This window comes from Thunnus albacares, chromosome 22 (assembly GCF_914725855.1).
Source record: "Thunnus albacares chromosome 22, fThuAlb1.1, whole genome shotgun sequence".
Classification (NCBI taxonomy): Eukaryota; Metazoa; Chordata; class Actinopteri; order Scombriformes; family Scombridae; genus Thunnus; species Thunnus albacares.
The window spans coordinates 6,730,469-6,751,725 of NC_058127.1; the positions used below are offsets into that span (position 1 = coordinate 6,730,469).

At 37.8% G+C, this 21,257-nt stretch overlaps 2 protein-coding genes across 7 annotated transcripts; one reads left to right on the forward strand and one right to left on the reverse strand.

Moving 5' to 3' along the window:
• Positions 1-922: 922 nt before the first annotated feature.
• On the reverse strand, positions 923-12,779 carry LOC122974361. 5 transcript variants are annotated; one of them, XM_044342327.1, is made up of 6 exons: positions 12,602-12,779; positions 8,615-8,726; positions 5,367-5,633; positions 4,713-4,973; positions 3,273-3,392; positions 923-1,342 (listed from the first exon to the last, which is right to left on the reverse strand). In XM_044342327.1, exons 1-6 carry the CDS (start codon positions 12,635-12,637, stop codon positions 1,314-1,316), a joined length of 825 nt encoding a protein of 274 aa, XP_044198262.1. In that variant the 5' UTR covers positions 12,638-12,779; the 3' UTR covers positions 923-1,313. The 5 variants fall into 5 exon arrangements, with proteins under 5 accessions (XP_044198262.1, XP_044198261.1, XP_044198260.1 ...); XM_044342326.1 differs by having other exon boundaries at positions 8,615-8,729; XM_044342325.1 differs by lacking the exon at positions 12,602-12,779 and adding an exon at positions 11,238-11,506.
• LOC122974362 (myelin-oligodendrocyte glycoprotein-like) lies at positions 11,581-19,998 on the forward strand. 2 transcript variants are annotated; one of them, XM_044342332.1, is made up of 6 exons: positions 11,581-12,120; positions 14,554-14,895; positions 15,066-15,101; positions 15,303-15,398; positions 19,257-19,277; positions 19,313-19,998. In XM_044342332.1, the coding sequence occupies exons 1-4, from the start codon at positions 12,051-12,053 to the stop codon at positions 15,386-15,388; spliced, it is 534 nt and encodes a 177-aa protein (XP_044198267.1). In that variant the 5' UTR covers positions 11,581-12,050; the 3' UTR covers positions 15,389-15,398; positions 19,257-19,277; positions 19,313-19,998. The 2 variants fall into 2 exon arrangements, with proteins under 2 accessions (XP_044198267.1, XP_044198265.1); XM_044342330.1 differs by having other exon boundaries at positions 19,257-19,998.
• The last annotated feature ends 1,259 nt before the right edge of the window (positions 19,999-21,257 follow it).

The following is a 21,257-nucleotide window of genomic DNA, read 5'->3' on the forward strand; positions in this document are numbered from 1 at the left end:
ATTGGATCTTTTAATAGCCAGTATGAACAGGAGGAATAATTAAACCGAGGAGAACCTCTTTCAATGATCATATGGACAATGAAAATAGAAATATCAAACACTAACTTCATAATAGTAATAGAGTGGGTGCCATGTGTTAACAGACACTAGGGGGCAACAAGACATTAAAAACATTTTGTGTGTCGAAGAATTAATATAAATATAAGTAGACTAAGAGGAATATCACATGCCATGTATGCATATAGATCCTTGAAGAAATAAGACAGAAGAAAAAGAATACATATATATACACTTGAAGTAGGACTATATGTGTTAGAGGCACTAGAAACAAATGTACAGTATAGCCAGAATGATTGGATAACCTACAATAATATTAAAGTCTTAGTCCAAGTGTATATATATATAAAGATTTTTTTCTTCTGTCTTATTTACTCTTAGTCTATTTACATATATATTTATATTAATTCTAAAAATTCTAAATTGGACACACTATATACAGTATGTTTTTTAATTACCCTTGTTGCCCCCTAGTGTCTTGTTAACATATGGCACCCATCCTATTACTATTACTTTTATATAAAATTAGTGTTTGATATTTCTATTTTTATTATATTTTTTGTGACTTAAAGAACTTCCGTCATATTTGTATGACTTTTCATATTCATGTTTTTATTTCTTCTTTCTTATGATGATAGTGTCTTGACAATTGTGAACATGATTGTGATGTCATGGGCCATTTGACTACATATATATATATATATATATACATATATATGCCTCATTTCTCTCTTGTGGGTGTTTGCCTGAAGAAGACCTGGAGTTGTTTGAAATGCCACAAATAAAGTAGTGGAAGCTCTGATTCTTTGTTCAACTTTTTTTTTTGTGATTCAGCATACATGTTAAATATAGGTTATAGATTATATAGAGTTTTGGTTCTTGTTGTCTTCATATGATATAAAAATATCCACTGGTGACTTGAGACACTAATGTATGGTCGTCGACATTTGATCTAAAGTATGTGTCAGCTCCAAAATGTTCAGCTTCTCCATAAAAAACATTTAAAAACAAACGCAGAAAGTTTGATTTTTGCTCAGTTTTTTCAATCAACAGCACCAGGTAAGTAATTACAAAAGAAAAGATGATACAAAGTTTAAAAATTAGATAAATAAATTTACAATATTGCCTTTAGTGAATTATTGGGTTGATTATTTCCAGAAATATTGGTTAGCATATAAGCATTTTCAAAGTCATAATATATACAGTAGTTGCTCCTTTTCTCAGCAGGAAACAGGACTCGTCACTTCGCTGGAGGATCATCGGAAGCACTTTGCTTCACCTCGAGCTGTAGAAATAGAAGAGCAGAGAGTCTAATAATCATAATTTCCATTAGAACTGAAATCCAGATAAGCTGGCAGGACCTTAACGCTTCCATTGAGGACATCACGGACATGTCCTCTGCAATATTTTTTGGGAATTTGTTGGCAGGGAGGTTACTGACATTAATTAGTACACAAATATTACACTTGGTGGGATTTTTTACTCAATTTGGACAAGAAAGTTTAAGGATTTAGCAGGAAGTGTAGAGAAGCCTTTACGATTTAGACCACTTAGACTAAAATTTTGTTGAACAGCTAGATGAATGAATAAAATGGGAAATTTTGTGATTTTTTTTTAAGTAAGTAAGCTTTTATTTATATAGCACTTTTTAAAACACACAGTTACAAAGCGCTTCACAAACACAGATAGATTAATAAAGTAGACAACCATGTAGACAAAGTAGCAAACATCACACAGAGAGAAATCAACCAGAATGAAATAAAACAGGACAGGGGAACAAGAAGGGAGGTCTATAGAAAGGCTTGACGATATAAATGAGTTTTGAGGCGGCGTTTAAAACGGTCCAAGGATTCAGCAGATCTAACAGATTGTGGAAGATGGTTCCACAGAGTTGGGGCTAGCAATGCAAATGCGCGGTCACCTTTTGATTTGCGGTTTGTGCGAGGGATAGATAGAAGGCCAAGATTTGTGGATCGGAGTGGTCGTGTAGTGGAATGAGGAAGCCAATGGAGGGATGCAAGAACAGGGGTAATGTGGGACCTATGGCTAGTTCTGGTAGGAAGTCTAGCTGCTGTATTTTGGATCAACTATAAACGTTTTAGAGAAGACTGACTGAGGCAGGTGTAAAGGGAGTAACAGTAGTCTAACTGGGAGAAAATGAATGTGTGGAGTAATTGTTCAAGAACAGTAGAGGGCAATATAGGTCTTATTTTAGCAATATTTCTTAACTGAAGAAAACAGGACTGGACAAGTTTATTAACATGATGGTCAAATGTCATATACTGGTCAAAGATGATACCAAGATTCTTAGCAGTGGATTTAATGTTTGGGTGAAGTGGGCCAATAAACTGAGTAGCAGAGGTGATAAAGATTTCAGGACCAATTAAAAGAACTTCAGTTTTGTCAGGGTTTAGATGGAGAAAATTTCTGGTCATCTACTCTTTGGCAGCAGCTAAACAATCATGGAGGGGGGACAGTTTGTTCAAGGTGAAAGAAGTACTCTGAAAGTTTAATGGAGTTTGGTTGGTGGCAAGTCAAACATTTGGGCGAGGGGAATTCTTCTGGGTGAATTAAGACTCATGACTGGCTTTACCACACCTGTTGGGCATAGTGACATACTGTCATCTACTCTGAGGCTCAGGTAGGGACTTCAGGGTAAATGACAGCAGTCACTGTCACTGGATGTTTAGCTTTTTTTCTGTTATTTTTTGCTGTGACACCTTGTCCCCAAGACACTCTTCAAAACACGCTGAAAAAGCATTATCAAGCAATGTTTTGAGCATATGGGCAGACACAAGCAGCTGCACTATAAAATATACAGTTTATAAAACATTTGGTGTATTGTTGTTTTTAATTAAATGCTTCTTTTATGCATCAAGCAGCACCTTACAAAGTTTTCTCACATTTTCTAAACCTGTTTTGTCAGAGACTTAAAGGACTTTTTCTCTTTGACTCCAACAAAACTACTACTTTTTTGTATGGAAACAAAAAAATGCTGCAGGACTTAGGTTCAAGCATAAGACATTGTTGGAACATACAGTATAATTCAGGTCATAAAAATCCTATGAAAATCATATGTTTTTGCATCATACACAGCTACACAAATCTTAAGTTGTTGCTCAGTTTTTTGGTGTTGATGTTAGGACAACTTTTGATTAAGGTTTTGTTTAAAGTTACATTTACTTCCATTTCTATGATTTCCCAGATGTTCCTACCTTGAGCCCAGCGGTGGTGTACGTTCACACACACTATGAGCAACACAATGTAGACGATGATCAGCAGGGTGGTACACACCAGCCCGGGCAGTGACATGACTGGAGGAGACGGAGGTCGGACTGTGAGGAAGAAACAACATCAGACTTTCAAACTCATCAACTCATCAGTTACATATTTTCATCTGAATATTACACAAACTTTAAAGCTGCACTAATCAATATCTTATATTAAGAAAGGCTCAAATAATTTTGTGTAATGTAGAAAGAGTCTCTTGTAATGATAAAACCAGAGAGAATTACCACACCAACTGTGCCGTTCCCCTCCTCATTTTAGTGTCTTTTAGCTAATTGTTTTGGTTTTATGACCCACAACTTTACTGTTTTGGCTCAGTCTCACGGCTCTCATGAACCTTGTTTCCAGATGCAGCACAGCTGTTTTCAGGGAAAAGCTACCTGCCCAGAACCAATACCAGAAAAATGAATGTAGCTTTAAGTTGATTTTTACAAAACTGCAAAAAATGAATAAATATTTTTTAAATGTATGTAATTTAGTGCTACTGTATATGAATATTCTCAACAGGGTGCATCAATGGGACGTAATCAGAAACGTACAAGCGTTACTCTTTGGTGTTGTCCGACTCTCAGAGCCGACCCAACGCATAAGTGAACTAAGTGCATGGATGTATTATAAATGCTGGATAGGGCACCGCCACTCTTGCAGCCAATTTTCCCAGTGGTCACTGGTGGTACTGCAGCAAAAAATCACCCTGAGGGCCAAAGAGCATTTTCTCCATAGACCACCATTGTAAGAGATGTCTGTAAAACTGTTGACAGGACACCTCGAACTGCAAACAATGTAAATTATGACTTTCTATTATGAACTTTTGATCCATGGAGGTTTTATATTTGTAAAACTTTCCTTAAGCCGAGAAAAGCTATTTAAAAATCAGTGACGTTATCACAATGTTAACTCAGGGGCGGGGCCAGCAGGGGAAACACTACTGCGCATATTCAGTGGGCCACACAACACGGGAGCAAACCAGGAAGCTAGAAACTTTTTTTGGCATATATGCCAGCTGAGAAATTCTTACTGGACTGAATGGGTGCCATTTTTGGTCCAGTATCCAGTTTAAAACATGTGTGCATTTTCTATTTTAATATTGCCTTTAATTGGGTATTTTTTATTAATGTAAAGCCCTTTGTGATTTTGTATCTGTGAAAGGTGCTATACAAATAAACTTTACTTACTTACTTACTAATAATTTATATATTGTGTGGCATTAAGTAAGAACTACTCGGGTATGAATTACAAAACTGTGCACACAGATTATAAATTCGGAGGCTTCAACTAAAAGTTTCTTGTATTAAACACACATATGCATATTACATACATACCATACATGCATATTGTATGCAGAGAGAGCAGAACGTCACTGTTACCTCTAACATCCATCCAGCTCTGCGGCGACACTCCTTTTATGGGGATTTCACACTTATAGAAGCCTCTGTCAGACATGGATACTGCTGGAAAAACCATCATTCCTGCATCCTGAGTCCCGATGAAATCACCATCTTTGTAGAACTTTGCAGGAAGATTGGACATAGCTTTTTTGTTGTCTGCTTCTCTGTAGGAACAGCGAAGTGCCACTTCATCTCCTTCTGTTACGGGAAGTGCAGGGCTTTCCAAGATCACAATGCCGTCTGAAAAACAAACCATGCTGTCATTCTTCAGACTTGATGTATTTTAATCCTGACTTTTGGATTGTTCAGGTGACTACGTTGATATGGTCAACCATTGTGTACTCCTGGACTATCTCAAGCATTTGGTATGCATTCGAGGTAAGGCGTTACAGTGGTTTAAATCATACAACAAAGATCTGTATCTGTTATGATTGATAAATTGTCATCCTCATCTGCTACTGCATCCTTCTCTGTAAAGCACTTTGGTAAATACCTGTTGTGTTTAAATGTGCTCTATAAATACATTTGACTTGACTGTCACTAAAGACATTCTGGTCTCTGTCAAACCAGCAGAACATAAAGTCAGTATGAAAATAATAAATACATAAAAACTCCATGCACATTTGGTATTACCTGTCACGGTGATGTTGGCAATGGTGCTGCACTTCCCGCCCTTAGACTCACACCAGTAAACTCCGGTGTCCGATGGGTAGGCATCTTCAATGATGCAGGATGAATCCCGTGACACTCCCCAGCCAGAGTTGCATGAATCAGAAGTCTGAGAGGAGGTGTTTCTCTTCAGTGTCCAGTTGTCAGAGTTTGCCGGAACTGTACAGTTCAGAGAGATGGATTCGTACCAAAAGAACTGAGATCTGTTGGGAAGGACGTTCACTGTGGCTGCTGTGGGTTCAAACAGGACAATTAAGAATAACAGAAGGAATGTAAAACCATCAGATTGAGACGTGATCTTAGGGTAAAGGGTGTTGCATGTTGTGCGGATTGTAAAGCCCTCTGAGGCAAATATGTGATTAACTTAACTTTGTGGTTGTCTAAAAATGTGCTTTTTCTCGTTCTAAAAGTCAGCCACAAGCAAAACCGCTGCTGTTGGACTGTTGGTAAGTTGCAAGTTTCATGAGCATTCATATACTTTTTGATATATACTTTTTATCAATATGAAAAATTAGGCTAGATAAGCAATGGCCATGTGAGCATTGTTCATAATGTACTTGCCCACAAGCTTTGTGTGTACTGTACATGGAAGTTTCTGTCATTGTTGTTGGCATTAGTTCAGCTGATGGTCTCACTTCACATATGTAACTAACACTCCTTCCCCGAGGTTTTATTTTTAAACTTAATTATGTGTGATGACAATTACTTGCTTATCTGAGCGTTCACTGTTTTCATCGGTAAATCGAGCTGGTTCAGGTCTCATAAAGTGACCCAAGTGTGGCACTTTGGTCATGTGATAACAAAGTAAAATGTAAGTGAAAGCTCCAATAAGCTGGACCTTTGAGGTTAGATGATTTTGTCACACATACTGTTCCCAATGTTTAAAAATCAGCTGATCGAAGTAAATGCCTTTACACACTAGGGGCGACGCGAATAAACGACACGAAATATCGCTGCCGGTGTGAATAGTTTTGATGTTAACTATTCACACCGGCAGCGATACGAATTTGCGACAGAAACACAGAAAAACGAATTTGCGACAGCTCATTCTGCTGTCAGTCAGCCTAGTGAAGTTTAAACTTAATTATGTGTGATGACAATTACTCCTCAGGTCGGAGCCGTTGAGGATTGAGCGGATATAACGCTCTCCTCTTCTTTTGTCGAGTGAGGAGAAGAAGGACAAGATCGTCATCACTGGAGGATGTTGACATCATCCTCCAGTGATGATGACCTGACCTGCATTCAGCGTCTCATGTCCACAGAAGTAGCCGCCTGTCAGCTGCAGCTCCTGGGGAGCTGAGAGGACAAACTGCCTTCACCAGGCTGACTGACAGCAGGGAGTTACTGAACCAAAACAGTTTGCATGTCCGCTCCACGGGAAGAAATCCACAGTGTATGTATTTATAAATACATGGTGATGATGCATATGATACATGATACATCAATGTATCGATTCATTGGCTTTATTTCTCCGCCCACTGTAGCGAGTGAACCTACCTGTCTGCCTGCAGTGCCCACAGACAGACCTGGAGCTGATCAATCAATATAGATACAGTAAATAAGTCCAAAACACGTACAGCAGGATACTCAACACCCCACGTTGCCCGTCGCAAGAAACAGCTGTCTGTGCAGATTACGCTTTGTGATTGGTTGATGTTTTTATTCGCTGTGTGAAAACTCGGAAAAATCGACCTGGGTCCGAAAAAAATCACGTCGCTTTTGCGCCTCGTAATATTCGCGTTCTGTGTGAAAGTCCTCATGACACAAACAACAGTTCGAAAAAATATATTGACGTGCGAATTAATCGCACGAAAAAATCGCGTCCAGTGTGTAAAGGCCTTAAGGCCTTAAAGGCCTGTAGCCGCCTGTCAGTTGCAGCTCCTGGGGAGCTGAGAGGACAAACTGCCTTCACCAGGCTGACTGACAGCAGGGAGTTACTGAACCTAAACAGTTTGCATGTCCGCTCCACGGGAAGAAATCCACAGTGTTTGTATTTATAAATACATGATGATGATGCATATGTTACACTGGCTTTATTTCTCCGCCCACTGTAACGAGTGAACCTACCTGTCTGCCTGCAGTGCTCACAGACAGACCTGGAGCTGATCAATCAATATAGATACGGTAAATAAGTTCAAAACACAGACAGCAGGATACTCAACACCCCAAGTGCCCCATCGCATGAAACAGCTGTCTGTGCAGATTACACTTTGTGCTTGGTTGATGCTTTTATACGCTGTGCGAAAACTCGGAAAAATCGACCTGGGTCCGAGAAAAATCACGTCGCTTTTTCGCCTCGTAACAGTTCGAAAAAATATACTGACGTGCGAATCAATCGCACGAAAAAAATCGCTTTCACCAGGCTGACTGACAGCAGAATGAGCTGTCGCAAATTCCTTCGCAAATTCGTTTTTCTGTCGCAAATTCGTATCGCTGCTGGTGTGAATAGTTTTGATGCGAACTATTCGCAAACGATTATTTCGCAATGTCGTGTCGCCCCCAGTGTGTAAAGGCCTTATGTGTTATAAAGCTAAGTTTGAGTCCAATAGGATGTAGATGCCAACAGGCAATGCATAGAGTGCATATATTGCGCTAAAATATTTTTAATTTTTTTTCTTTGTATTTTTGAATCCCTCTGTTGAACATGATCATTCATGCTCTAAACCAACAGAGTGAAAGTGACGTAAGATAACTGTCAAATCAGGACGTGCACTAGGCTTCTTGTCTTTTGTAAAGAAGCTGTAGCAATATCTTAACCACATACAAAGGTGAACAGAACACATTCAATGCAGAAAAAAAACTAAATTATAAGAGAAAAATTGAAAGAATAAAGTAAATAAGAAAGATTGCCTAACAGATGTGTATATTTCTTTGCAGTCAGTTATATTTTTGGCATTGAAAAGGACACAAAACGAGACGTAATTACAAGTAAAGTTGGCTTATTTATGTGTAAATTATGTGCACATTATAAATACTTCTTTGTCTGATTGTTTAATAAAAATCAGACAATGAATTATTTATAATCAGCTTAACATTTAAACAGTCAACACTCACTGCAATCATCCGAGTAGTGGATGGATTTGATTTAAGCCTATTCTTTAAATTCCAACCGTATTAAAACTATAGCCTACTTCAAAGATGTTTTCTTAAAGGCTTCAGGCAGGAAAAACAGAGCAGGAGGAAAAATTTTTTAGTAAAGTAAAAGTTCTCACAGAGCATTAGGCAGACTAAGGGGATCTCCATCTTGTCTTGATGTTGTCCATCCGTCGTCTTCTTGTCAGGTACGATGTAGTCAGCCCACATCCTGCACACACTCACAGGAAACTGCTGATACAAAACAAAACCTAACAAAAGTGATGTGGGCTGTTTCCCCTAACATGAGTGGTGGCTGTGGCTTTAAATGTCAAAGATAGGCTCACAATTTACAGTGAAATGGGAGGACATCTTGTATCCAGCAGTTAAACTTATGAAGTTAAAAATATTTGCATATACATCCATGCTGGATTTTTTGTTTTGGAAAAACCACGTCACACAAAATATTAGTCAAAGCAGATTATTGTATGTGACTTCTAATATGTCTGGAAGGGATCTTTAAAGCTCTTAAAGGGGAGATATTATTCTTTTCTGTTATTTATATACTGTTATGATGTGGGATATCTATGCTAAACATGGTCAACGTTCCAAAACTTGAGTAGCATATATAAAAATGCTCCCTGCAAGTCAAGTTTTAAATATAATTTTAAATATAGTGATTATTTTTCTTGGGTTGAGCTGCTTGCTGTCTATTGTTGTCACATCCTGACTGGACTTTCTGTTGTATTTGGACTCTTTATGTCTTTGTTCTTTTGGGTTTTCTATGTTACACTTATGCCTGGTCATTTGGTTGAGCTTGTTTATGTTATTTGTCTTTGGGGGACTTTCTTGCATTTTCGATCGGAGCCCTTGTTAGCTCTAACCTGCTCCTAGTGTCTTCCCCAGTCTATCAGCTCCCAGTCTGCCCTTGTGTTGTGTCGCATTTGTTGATTGCCTCATGTATTTCACTCAGCTGTGTTCAGTTTGTAATCAGACCCTGTGTATTTAATCCTGTTCTCAGTTCAGTTTTGGTCGAGTCGTCTGCGTTTCTGGTCAGTCTTCCTTGTTCCTGTGTCTCGTTGTCTCCTGAGTGTCTAGTCAGTGTTCCTGGTTCCTGTTCTCAGTGTCTCCTGTGTCTTTTGAGAGTTTAAATAAATATTTCTGCATTTGATCCTGCCTGCCTGCCTGCCGTCTTCTTCATCCACCTGCTCCACTCACTTCATGACAATTGCTGCTGCTATCAGCTGATCAAAATAAGTATCAGCAGGTTGTAAAAGTATCCAATACCCCATTGTATGAGGGTCTTTTTCTGAGAAGCATAAATAGTAAATAGTATTTAACGCAGCTAAATTGCTCACAATTTCTCAGTTAAACACATCATAGCCTCCTCACTGTTACTGAAATCGGCCCCAAAGAGTTTGCAGAATTTGAACAGAAGGGCCTCAACTATATATTTAACACTTTTAAATTACATTTATTAGTGAATGCTTCTGCAGAACATTATTCTTACTAAAAGACAACCGAGCATGTGAAAGTGAAATAAGAGAAATGGGCACAAATCAGGATGTGCACAACCTTTGTACAGAAACTGTAATAACATCTTAACCATATACAGAGGTGAACAGAACATATTAGACACAGAAGAATTATATTACAACAGAAAAATAGATATAAAATTAAACATTTAAAGTGAGAGCAACTTGATGTGTTATCTGTGATGATAACTTGCTTCCAAAGTGAGTCGAAAGTGTTAAAAGAGGTACTGTTCATTTTCAGTTTCAGTTTTATGCGAATATGAAGATCCTTTTAGGTCTGTAACAAGATGAGATGACATCATGAGCTAAATGACAGAGTTACCATCTGATAATATGTCGGACAATTCAATTCAAGGAAATTAGACCCCTCTTCTGAAAATGTGCTCTCCTGCTCTCTGGTGGTGTGAACTGTTTTTTGCAGAATTTGAACAGAAGGGCCTCAACTATATATTTAACACTTTTAAATTACATTTATTAGTGAATGCTTCTGCAGAACATTATTCTTACTAAAAGACAACCGAGCATGTGAAAGTGAAATAAGAGAAATGGGCACAAATCAGGATGTGCACAACCTTTGTACAGAAACTGTAACAACATCTTAACCATATACAGAGGTGAACAGAACATATTAGACACAGAAGAACTATATTACAACAGAAAAATAGATATAAAATTAAACATTTAAAGTGAGAGCAACTTGATGTGTTATCTGTGATGATAACTTGCTTCCAAAGTGAGTCGAAAGTGTTAAAAGAGGTACTGTTCATTTTCAGTTTCAGTTTTATGCGAATATGAAGATCCTTTTAGGTCTGTAACAAGATGAGATGACATCATGAGCTAAATGACAGAGTTACCATCTGATAATATGTCGGACAATTCACTTCAAGGAAACTCAACCCCTTTTCTGAAAATGTGCTCTGATTGCTCTCTGGTGGTGTGAACTGTTTTTTTTTTTTTGTTTTTTTTTTAAAAACAACCTTTCAACAGTGAAATAAACTGAGATACAAAATCAGAAAATCAATGAAAGCATCAACCAGTCAGTATATCTGTAATGGCAATTTTCATTTTTCAATGTCCTTTCTTTTCCTGTTTTTCCAGTTTGCCATTAATACATAGGTAGGTGAGGTTAGGAGTGATCTTACGCAGATTCAAAAACAGATTTTCCAGTCCGTTGGCTGTCGTTTAGTTTGTTGTTTTATTGAAGTCTTTGTACATGTCATGAACATACCCGGATTCTGTCCTGCCAGCTGTAGTGTGCGTCTGTTACAGATCTGGTAAGAACTGTATGTGCTCCACCTGCCTGTGCCTCCCGTTTCCTGTCACCTGTGCCTCTAGATATACAACCCTGTGCATCTAATGACCGCCACCCAGTGTCCAAAATAATACTGCAAGTTATAACTAAACACATGACATGCCAACAATCAAAATAAATGACTCCTACAATATCATATAACATAACATATTGATAGATGTTGCAGTTATGTGATATGTGCCTTAACCATTAGGCCACCAACTTTCCAGATTATGATTTTACATTAAAACAATTTTCTAACTGTTGTTTAAATTGTCTCATTCAGAAAAAAATGTATGATACACATATAATATAATGCAGTACTATTACTATTCATCTACCCAAAGTATCTAAAATTGGCTCCCCATTGATGCACTACAGCATTAAAATGCTGTTACATGTATTTGTTAGTGATAAAAACAAACAATATAATATACCATAATAATAGAACACTCTAAAATAAGCCAGTTTGCATAATGAGTACTTACCTTTGATACTTTAACTACAAATTGCTGACTGTACTTATTGTCTCCTTATTTTTAGACTACATATACATTCTACTTTTACTCAAGTAAAGGATGTGAATAGTTATTTCACCAATGATTAGGTTATATCAGAATTAACTGCAATGCAGGGAGGGAAAGTCCCTGGACACGTAATCTGTACCCTCCCCTCCCTCCAGTTACTTAAACAGAAAGACTCCTGTCAGTGTGTCTGTGTGGACCCTTGACACCCTTACTGTCTTCAACAATGAGAGACGTTATCAGCATTTTGGGAACAGTAGTGGTTTTCCTCATCGTGGCTGCGGTGGATTGCCAAGGTACCTTCATTTTAATTTTAACAGAGATTTGTCATGACTAGTTGGTATTATTCACTCCTTAAATTAGGGATGTCGCTATTTCTTGCTTTAACGTGTAGCCATTTGTATGTATATGTGTCACCAAGTGTTGGTGTGCTTTTTTTTTTTTTGCCCTTTTTGATTGATATGCTTTAGATTGTAATGGTGTAATATGGGAACTTTATACGTATCATATCGGCTACTACTTAATATCAGTGGTTGCAGTCAAATGAGCTCCATCGAGAGCAACGATCATCTTTTATTTAACCAGGAGGAAATATCAGATCGTTAACTTAAATATGCAATGTGTCAGAATCTGAAATTCCTTCTTATTAATGACATCGGTGCCCGTTAAATGAGCTGCAGTCAGCATCCTGTTGACTGAGCAGCGGCGCTAACATTAGCCAGCTAAAATTACAATATCACACTATATTTCACACGTTTTGCAGCAATGTTAGCTTACCTGTCCAATAGGAAGAAAGTCAAGGTCGGACTCCATTTCTAAACTGGTGTTGCACCCTGTCGGCGCTGTAGAGGGACTGGAGAGAGGCGAGGCACTCCCTTGGATTTTCCCATCAGAACCATCCCGAGTCCTTTACATAGAAATCAGTCCGCAGACTGTTACAGGAAACTGAGAAAGTCAGAGAAGGTCTCATTTTATTATTTCTTCACATTTTGTTGATAATTGTACTTATTTTCGAATGTTTTAAACTAAAATTCTCACATAATTCTTACATATTGCACCTCTAAGTAAAAGCACTACATTAAAAATCTTACTTAAGTAAAAGTACAAAAGTATTATCAGCTTGAAAGAAGATAAAACAAAGTTCGGATACACAAATCTTTGATTTTTAGTGAAATATTGGATCATTTGAACATTTATTGAAATGAAAGCATGTGAGAAGATTAGAGGGAAAAATCACTATTTGGTGGAGATGTTAACAACTCATAGACATCTGAAATATGACCCCGACTACACACTGCTTTTTGTAAGATGTCAAAAGCCAGAAAGGTTGGAAACCACTGGTTTCATCTTTAACAATGTGTTGTATTTTAAAAGCTTGTTATATTATTCATTGTGTCAAATCTTCATCTGAAAAATAACTAAAGCTGTCAAATAAATGTGGTGGAGTGGAAGTATAAAGTAGCATCACATGTAAATACTCAAGTAAAGTACCTCCTCCAGTCACTACTGAAAACATCCACTGGGGAAGCACCCTGTGGAACAATTTACACAGAAATATGGACTCTCTATTATCCACTGTGTCAAATCTTCATCTGAAAAGTAACTAAAGCTGTCAAATAAATGTAGTGGAGAAGAAAGTACAATATTTCCCTCTGAAATGTAGTGGAGTAGAAGTATAAGGTAGCATCACATAAAAATACTCAAGTAAAGTACAAGTACTTCAAAATTGTACTTTTTAAGAGAGGCAAATAGTGGTCCCAGCAAGAGGCCTATTCAAAGCATGTATGCCAAAATCATCCACAGACATTTAGATTAACTAGGCATCCCTTTCTAAGTGATCACCTTCTCCCTCTTTTTTTTTTTTTTTTTAACAAATGTATTATACTGTATCCCAGTAGAAACCCCATCTAGAGGTCTTATTCTCAGATCTGAACTGGTACCTCATTTTGCATAACATGCAGCAACTGGGGATCTGAAAGTTATTCATTTAAATTCTCCACAGAACAAACCGTTTTGTGCACTTTTTGTTTTTTTACATGAGTGGGATCTCCCACTGATTCCTGGAAAAGACAGTTTAAGGGATCATTGAAACCATACTGTCCAAGTGATATCCTGACTCAGCAGTCTAAATTACAGCTGTAACTCAAAGCAGAAGAATCATCTCTGGTTTACTCAGCAATTTTCTGAGTTGGGATTTTTTGGGGATTTTCTGGTCCACATTAAAAGCGGCATAGCGCCTGTAGAGGACATTGTTCAGCCAGTTTCAAACAGAGGCATGAATTGAAACATGTAACCAATAAGCAAATAAAATGAACAACAACTTTGAGGTTCTACCATAGAGTGAAATACTCCTTGATTAAAGGATAGCATCAAACATTTTCAAATCTGTCTTAAACACATGTTAACATCAGGTTTTGCTACTTTGACCATGTTTAAAATAGATATCCAACATTATAACTGTATATAAATGACAGATGTGTAATATGGTAGAGGTAGAAGCATTGTAAGTGAGCAGAAATAGCAACAAAACGCCATTTCATGTCACCACCATGTTCAGATGGTACCAGCAAAAAAAATGCTACATAAGACCAATAAGTAATAAATTTTTTGAATTGTAAACCATGCAAATATATTCCAATAGAGCCCCAGAATATAAATATAGACCTGGAAATGTGATTGATACATCCACTTGAACGTGTTCTGTGCTGCTGTTGTTAATGTTTTCTCAGGAGACTACAGGGTGATTGGCTCCGATGAAGGGATTGAAGTATTAGTCGGACAGGAAGTCATCCTGCCGTGCCACCTGGAGTCCCCAGTCGATGTGACAAATCTGACCGTGGAGTGGAGTCTTGGAACAACCTTGGTGCACGTTTACCGGAATAGGAAGGATGATCTCACTCTTCAGCACAATGACTTCAAAGGGAGGACATCTCTCTTCCATGAGGAGATGAGAAATGGAAACCTTTCCATTCAGATCTCCAGAGTAAATAAGGGAGATGGAGGAGATTATACCTGTTTCATCCCCAAGCTGAAGAGTAGTACGAGAAGAGCACACGTTTCCCTCATTGTCAGTGAGTCAGTTGATAAAATACTTGATCAGATATGTATAGTTTGTGTCACATTTATGGATGTCTTAACACTAAATGTCTGTCCAACACACATGCTTATATATATATATATAAAAAAAACGTTTTTGAGTCCAAATGGAGTATTTTAACAATTCTTTTTCATTTTTCAACAGAGGACAAAGATGAGCCAAAGCCAATAGTCGACTCCAGTAAGTAAATATCTTGAAATTTTTTCTTGAGAGATTATTACATTAAAAATCAGTTTAAACCAGTATATTTCCAGTAAGTAAATATGTTGACTTCTTCTCTGGGGAAACTAACTATTATAAATATAGACTACAGACAAAAGTAGGGTAAGTTGCAAGCCTGCAGTAAAGCACAAATCTTGACTTCTTTTTACACTCTTTCAGCTCCATGTGTTGGAGTCCATGTTGGCGTCGAACTTGGAATGCTGAGTGTCCAATTTAACATCTTCCTTTATATGGCCGTGAATTAATTGAATACTGGTAAGTCTCATCCTTTTTCCTCATCATAAATTTGAATTTGAAGTGGCTCAGTCATCAGGTGACTGCAGCCATCTTGCTATTGTCTTCCCTATACACACACACACATACACACACACTCACACTTGTATATAGGTACACTTAGCTAGATTAGTATTGTGTGTTTTGCTTTTACCCTTTGTTAAATAAATGCTTTTGGATATACCTGTTGTCTGTTTTAATGTTGCACAAGAATGAGTTTTGCCAACCTCTGCTCTGTAAAGAACTCCAAATCCTTAAACCATAACTAACTACTGATATGGTGATTTTGATTATAGTTATTAAATTAATTATTAATCAAAGTCCCAAATTCATAGATTAGTACACTTTGAGACTGAATTGGCTATCTTTTTCCCTGAGTCCAGGGTGGTGCCCCGTTATTATTAATTCTTATTAATAATTTTATTGATTTTAATAATTAACGATTATCTTTGATAATCGTTGTTTTTTTTGTTTTTTTTCCCCCAAAACAAAACGGAACCTCTCTGCCTTATTGCTCCTGATACTGACTGTGCGTATGGAGGTGAGCTTGTGTACGTGAGTCGAAGTATGCTTGCTGAGTTCGTTAGTCCTTTTTAAACTTTTTTGACGATTCGGGAAGGGGGAGAAGGATCAGCATAGCACCAAAGACAATTCTACATTATTATTTCTTTGATAATTGTTAATGGTATTATCTTTGATAATCGTTAATTATTGCTGATAGCCAAACTTGTAGCCAAGGCCCAACAAAAGGGCGCCCCGCATGAGGCAGAGTATTGTTGGCAATTATTCATAATTGTACAATATTAATTTCAGCATAATTTTGACCAGTACCAAAATTCTGGAATCTAAAACTTTAGACTATCCAAAAGTCTTTATATTTAACACAACTAGTTTGCCACAGGAGTAGATATCTATCTGTACTTACAAACAAGTTAAGTGTGGTGAGATTTGATTTTTCAAATCAAATTTAGCTAAGGCAATTAATAACCCAAATCTTGAGTTATTGGTAACTACCGCTTTAAGCCCTCAGTGTTACATTAAGAGCTTGCTGTTGCTGCTCGCCATTCAGGTTGAACCTACTCTGTAGAAATTGTAAGAATTTCAATTCAGCATTTGAATAGCACATATTCAATGCCATTTAGTCAAGCTGTCAGAATTAGTGCTCCTCTTGTGAATTAAAACACAGTGTGACACCGGCCCTGTGACACATAGAGAGCTCGTACCTGGCTGTTACTGCCATGCATTCCAGCCTGAGTAAGAAATAGAGCCTGTGAGATAGAGCCACAGCGTGCTACCAGCCCTGTGAAATCTAAAAGTTATCCTCTAGCTGTTACTGCCCTGCATCCCAGTTAGTGCATGTTGAAATCTGTTGTGCCCACTAGAGCCATTAGACAGTGATGTAGCTACCCCTTCTCCACAGGAAGCTACTCCCCATAGTGTAGGCCACCTCAGTGTTTGGTTAGGCTAGTGTACTGCCCAAACTACACTTCAGTGTCTGCCACGCAACACCATAGCCAACCACATTGTTTTGTTGTACCAATCAACTTAATCTAACCCTCCGTTTCAGAGACTATAATGGAGAACCCTGTGTAGAGCAGTTTATTTAGTCCCTAGCACAGAGCCTATAACCTGGCTACCCAGAATTCATCAGCAGGTTGAATTTTAGTGAGTGCAGGAAAGAAATAGACTCGCTACTCAAGGACAGGAATGATGCACAGACCGCATCCAAAGATCCATTGTTATGCCCGCTTCTGAACTTCCACAGGCAAACCAGCCTTGCCTGTCAGAGCAAAGCAGCCCTAGAAAAGGGGGTAGATTTCCTTAGAGCGCAAAATGCTTGCCTCCTCCACGAGGTTCAGACGGCCAATAAGAAAGCCATGCGCTATCTAGAAGACCTGCACTCAGCAGAGTTAGACCTCTGCTCACACAAGGTGGAAGTGTTAAGGCTTAGGTCAGAACGTCCTGCCCCACTACAGGCATTCAGCCATTGTGATTCCAGTTACTCCGATTCACACTCCTCCCATCATGAAAGGTTAATGCCCTCTCCACTCAGAAGATTGGAACAATTCCCAATCGACCCTAAGTTCTTGGGAATGAAGTCAGCTTCTCAACCTCCACTGAGAGACAGAGCTAACAGCTACCTGACTCCCCATCTCTCTGAAACAGACACTGAGGAGACATGTAGTTTATCCTCTAGAAGATATTCTGCCCAGTGTTTTTCTCAGCCACTGATACATGACACATTCATCTGTGCTCATCCATCCGAAGGGGGGACTAGAACATCCCAGAACTGTTCAGCCTCTCCTCTGCACTATCAGGAAAGTGATAACAGTTGTTCAGCCCCTGCCCTTCAACCAGAGAGAACTGTAGTACGTGATGCACATGTCCATGATAGTGCTAGTTTAGTCTTGTCTGCGCCAGAAATGACCCCACAGTGTCCCCACCTGAAAGTGCTTGAGCTTATAGCTAAGGACATTGATCATTTTGACCCAGACAACTGTAATCATCACATTGAAGATTACTTTAAGGAACTAGAATACAATCTAGTAGACTTGCCCCATGCAACCCAAAGTGAGAAAGTTAAACTTGTGGAAAACCAGCTCTAAAGTTATACACAAGTTTATACAATCACAACCTTCCAGAGTCAGAAATGACTACCAAGAGCTCCGTCAAGCACTAGTAGAAGAATTCTCTTTTGCTGCTGATGAGACCATATCAATGGTTACAGCCCTCCAAATTAAACATTCCCGTCGTGAGCCTCCCAGGGATTATTACCAACGTTTGAGGCATGCGTACTTCCAGGGCAAGAATGCACCAGGCTTAGAAGAAAACCCCACTTTCAAGTCCTTATTCTTGCAGAACCTTCATCCATGTGTACGCACTCACGTTGTACTTATGACGCACCAAGGTAACCCCTCACTGCATGAGATAAGAAAGATGACACAGGTGGCTTAGGAAACTATTGTCAAGTCCAAAGCAGGAGGGCAAACAACTGAGCCTGCCTACCCAAGCATTGAAGTGTCATACAGGTCTGCTACATCAAAAGATCACCCTCACAACAGTCCAAAGGGGGGTGACAAAAAGCCACATAGGGACACTGAGCGTAACCGCCATGTCCATCAACTGCGTCGAGATAGGCATTCAGCATCATAGCTTGACCACGGCGATGTCACATCATGAAACATCATTATTTTTTTTAGCAGTGATTTGTTTTGGAAAGCACAGACAAATAATATTGACTGCTGATTACTGCCAATAGGGGCGTCAGGTTAGAAAACAATGCTATGGGTCGTTCTGGAGTCACATGGTCAAATTGACCCATTTCGTCTTATTTAGAGGACTTGTTGACTTATCCTTATGTGTAAGGTGTCAGCTATGGTTCAGTTGTTCATGTATAGTACTACTTATTTCACTCTTACACGCAAAAAACATTAAAATATTTGCTGAAACAAAGTCTATGCAGACCACAAGGAGTGATAATTCTGTCTAGTGATCTATTTCTTGTCACGTTAGGCTAAGTGCTTTGTCCAGGCACTATTTAAACTTCAAGGGTAATTTATCTGAACAGCTAGCTTTGTGCTATTACAGGGAAAAATTAATTTAGTGTTAGATAGAACATCACCTGCACAAAAGAAGCTGCATCATCTTTGAATCCTTACTTTACACGATTTCTAACTTCTTATGGATATTTGCTGCAGAGGATTGTGTCAAAACCTGCCATTTATTCAAAACTGCCGTTGATTGCACTGTCCTGCCACGTTATCACAAAGTGCTTTTAACCAAGTGGTTTTAATGAATTGTTATGGCAGATACTAACAAATGATCTATTTTGTTGTGTAGCTGATGCGGTCAAGAGTGGAAGTAACACTGGGGAGAATCACGGGAACAAAGCTAAGGGACTACTTGAAAAACACTGCCAGTACTTGATTCCAGCCTCTGTTTTTTTCTCTGAAGAGAGAGAGAAAAAAAAAAGGTTTCCGTTCCATCCGAAGCTTTTTATCAGGTGATCCTCCTCCAGGTGTGTTACATGTGATGTGTGTGAAAATGCTGAGGAATGTTATGTTTTGTTGTTGCTAATTGTATATAAATGTATTTATAAAACACTCCAGTCAAAAAAGATGATAAGCTCCAGCACTGCAGAAAACACTGACACTTATGGCACTCTTCTTCCAAATGTTTCCTGCAATGTGATATAGAATTTTTTTTTTGTTTCGACCAAATATACTGGTTTATAAAATCGGTACAGACAATTGGTTGCATTTTTTTTCTTCCTAGAGATGCAGATTTTTGATTGAGATTATCAGAATTGTAAACAGTTCTCATTTTAATATTTCTCTCATTTAATAATTTATTTTTTTTGTTTTTGTTTTTTTACTGAAGTGTACTTACGTGACTGAAAGCTGTTGCAGTGTGTCTCCTTTATAAGATACAAGATTGTTGTTTTTTTTTTTTTTAACATGAACTGGACTTTATATCGAAGTGATTTATATATTCATATTTGTACCCGACTTTCCCCTTGTGATCAAAGAGCCCAACATTTCCTCTGTCATTGACTCATCACAACTTTCAGTCTGAGTCATTTTGCTAGCCCTAACCCCCTGTGGGTTTAATGATCATAAAAAGCTTTGTATCTTTATCATTGCATTGTATATTTATAAATAAAAAATGGGATGATGTTTCATTCCTCACTTGTGCCTTCCCAAGTCTAATTAAATTTAACCTCTTCGTCAAGGGCTGCATGGCATTATATGCATTTAGATCAATCATATGCAGTTACATCAGTATGTGAAGACATTTGGTTGTTGGCTTTTCATCAAAAATATTCAACCAGAAGGACGCATAAGAAACCATTGAGTTTTTTAAAAAAATATATACTATTTTTGATCAAATCCATCTCTTTTTCTTCTAAGGGTTGAGTAATTTTGGACAAAAGCATCCACCAGATGAATGTAATGATTAGACATTTAGTGAACTACCTCACTCTAGAAAGGTTAAGACATTAAAGAGTGAAGGTGTAAGAACCATCCACAGCTTATCTGGTTTGACACCCTGTATGATATTAACTTCACCTACATCACTATTGAATAGACACTACGGTGCTTTTATATGGACTGCATGACTGGCAGGTGAATGTTTGAGTTTATCTGCTTGAAAATAAAGTTGGGTTTTTTGTTTTTTTTTAAAGGCAAGACTATTTATTGGTATAGCATATTTCATAGAAAGGGTAATTAAAAGTGAGTATTTTACAAAAGATGTTGACTACTAGAACAAATTACAAATTGACAAATGAAAGTTGAGGATATAATGTGGTGAAACAGAAGGAAAGAATTAAATATATCTACATCAAGAAATGGCAATCAGATGCTTTTGTGGTTTTAACTTAGAATTTACTTCAAACCTTGAAGGTTTTGATAAATCAGTTAAGTGTTAAAAAGCTTAATGCTGATGAATTTAAAAACTCAATCAAAAGTTTCAGTCTGGCATTGTATGAAGTAAGGGAGCTGAAAATAAAATTAAAGTTTTTTATTTTCTTAGAGTGTAGAGGATATACAAAAGGACAGCTTTAAAAACATACAAACGTTTCATTGACATAATCCTAAATATTGTCATGTAAAAAATGTGCACACATTTTTGAAATAAAGATTATGCACTTAACAGATTATTAGAAAATACAGAATATACATAGAAATGTACAATAACAATAATTTATATTACAGTAATAAGGTGCTTTGTCTTCTTCATGTATATTAATCTACATAAAAGGAAGGTTTCAGGTTTGGATACCAGAACCTGAATCCATTTAAGTGTTTAGAGACTATTTTAAATTTCTACATACTTCTA

Coding starts and splice junctions, on each gene's coding strand:
- LOC122974361 (XM_044342325.1), bottom strand. CDS start 11,465: ATGTTATATGATATTGTAGGAGTCATTTATTTTGATTGTTGGCATGTC. Junction 4,974..5,366: donor TGCCAACATCACCGTGACAG/GTAATACCAAAT, acceptor TTTGTTTTTCAG/ACGGCATTGTGATCTTGGAA. Junction 3,393..4,712: donor GAGCTGGATGGATGTTAGAG/GTAACAGTGACG, acceptor TCTTCCTCACAG/TCCGACCTCCGTCTCCTCCA.
- LOC122974362 (XM_044342330.1), top strand. CDS start 12,051: ATGAGAGACGTTATCAGCATTTTGGGAACAGTAGTGGTTTTCCTCATC. Junction 12,121..14,553: donor GGCTGCGGTGGATTGCCAAG/GTACCTTCATTT, acceptor ATGTTTTCTCAG/GAGACTACAGGGTGATTGGC. Junction 15,102..15,302: donor AAAGCCAATAGTCGACTCCA/GTAAGTAAATAT, acceptor ACACTCTTTCAG/CTCCATGTGTTGGAGTCCAT.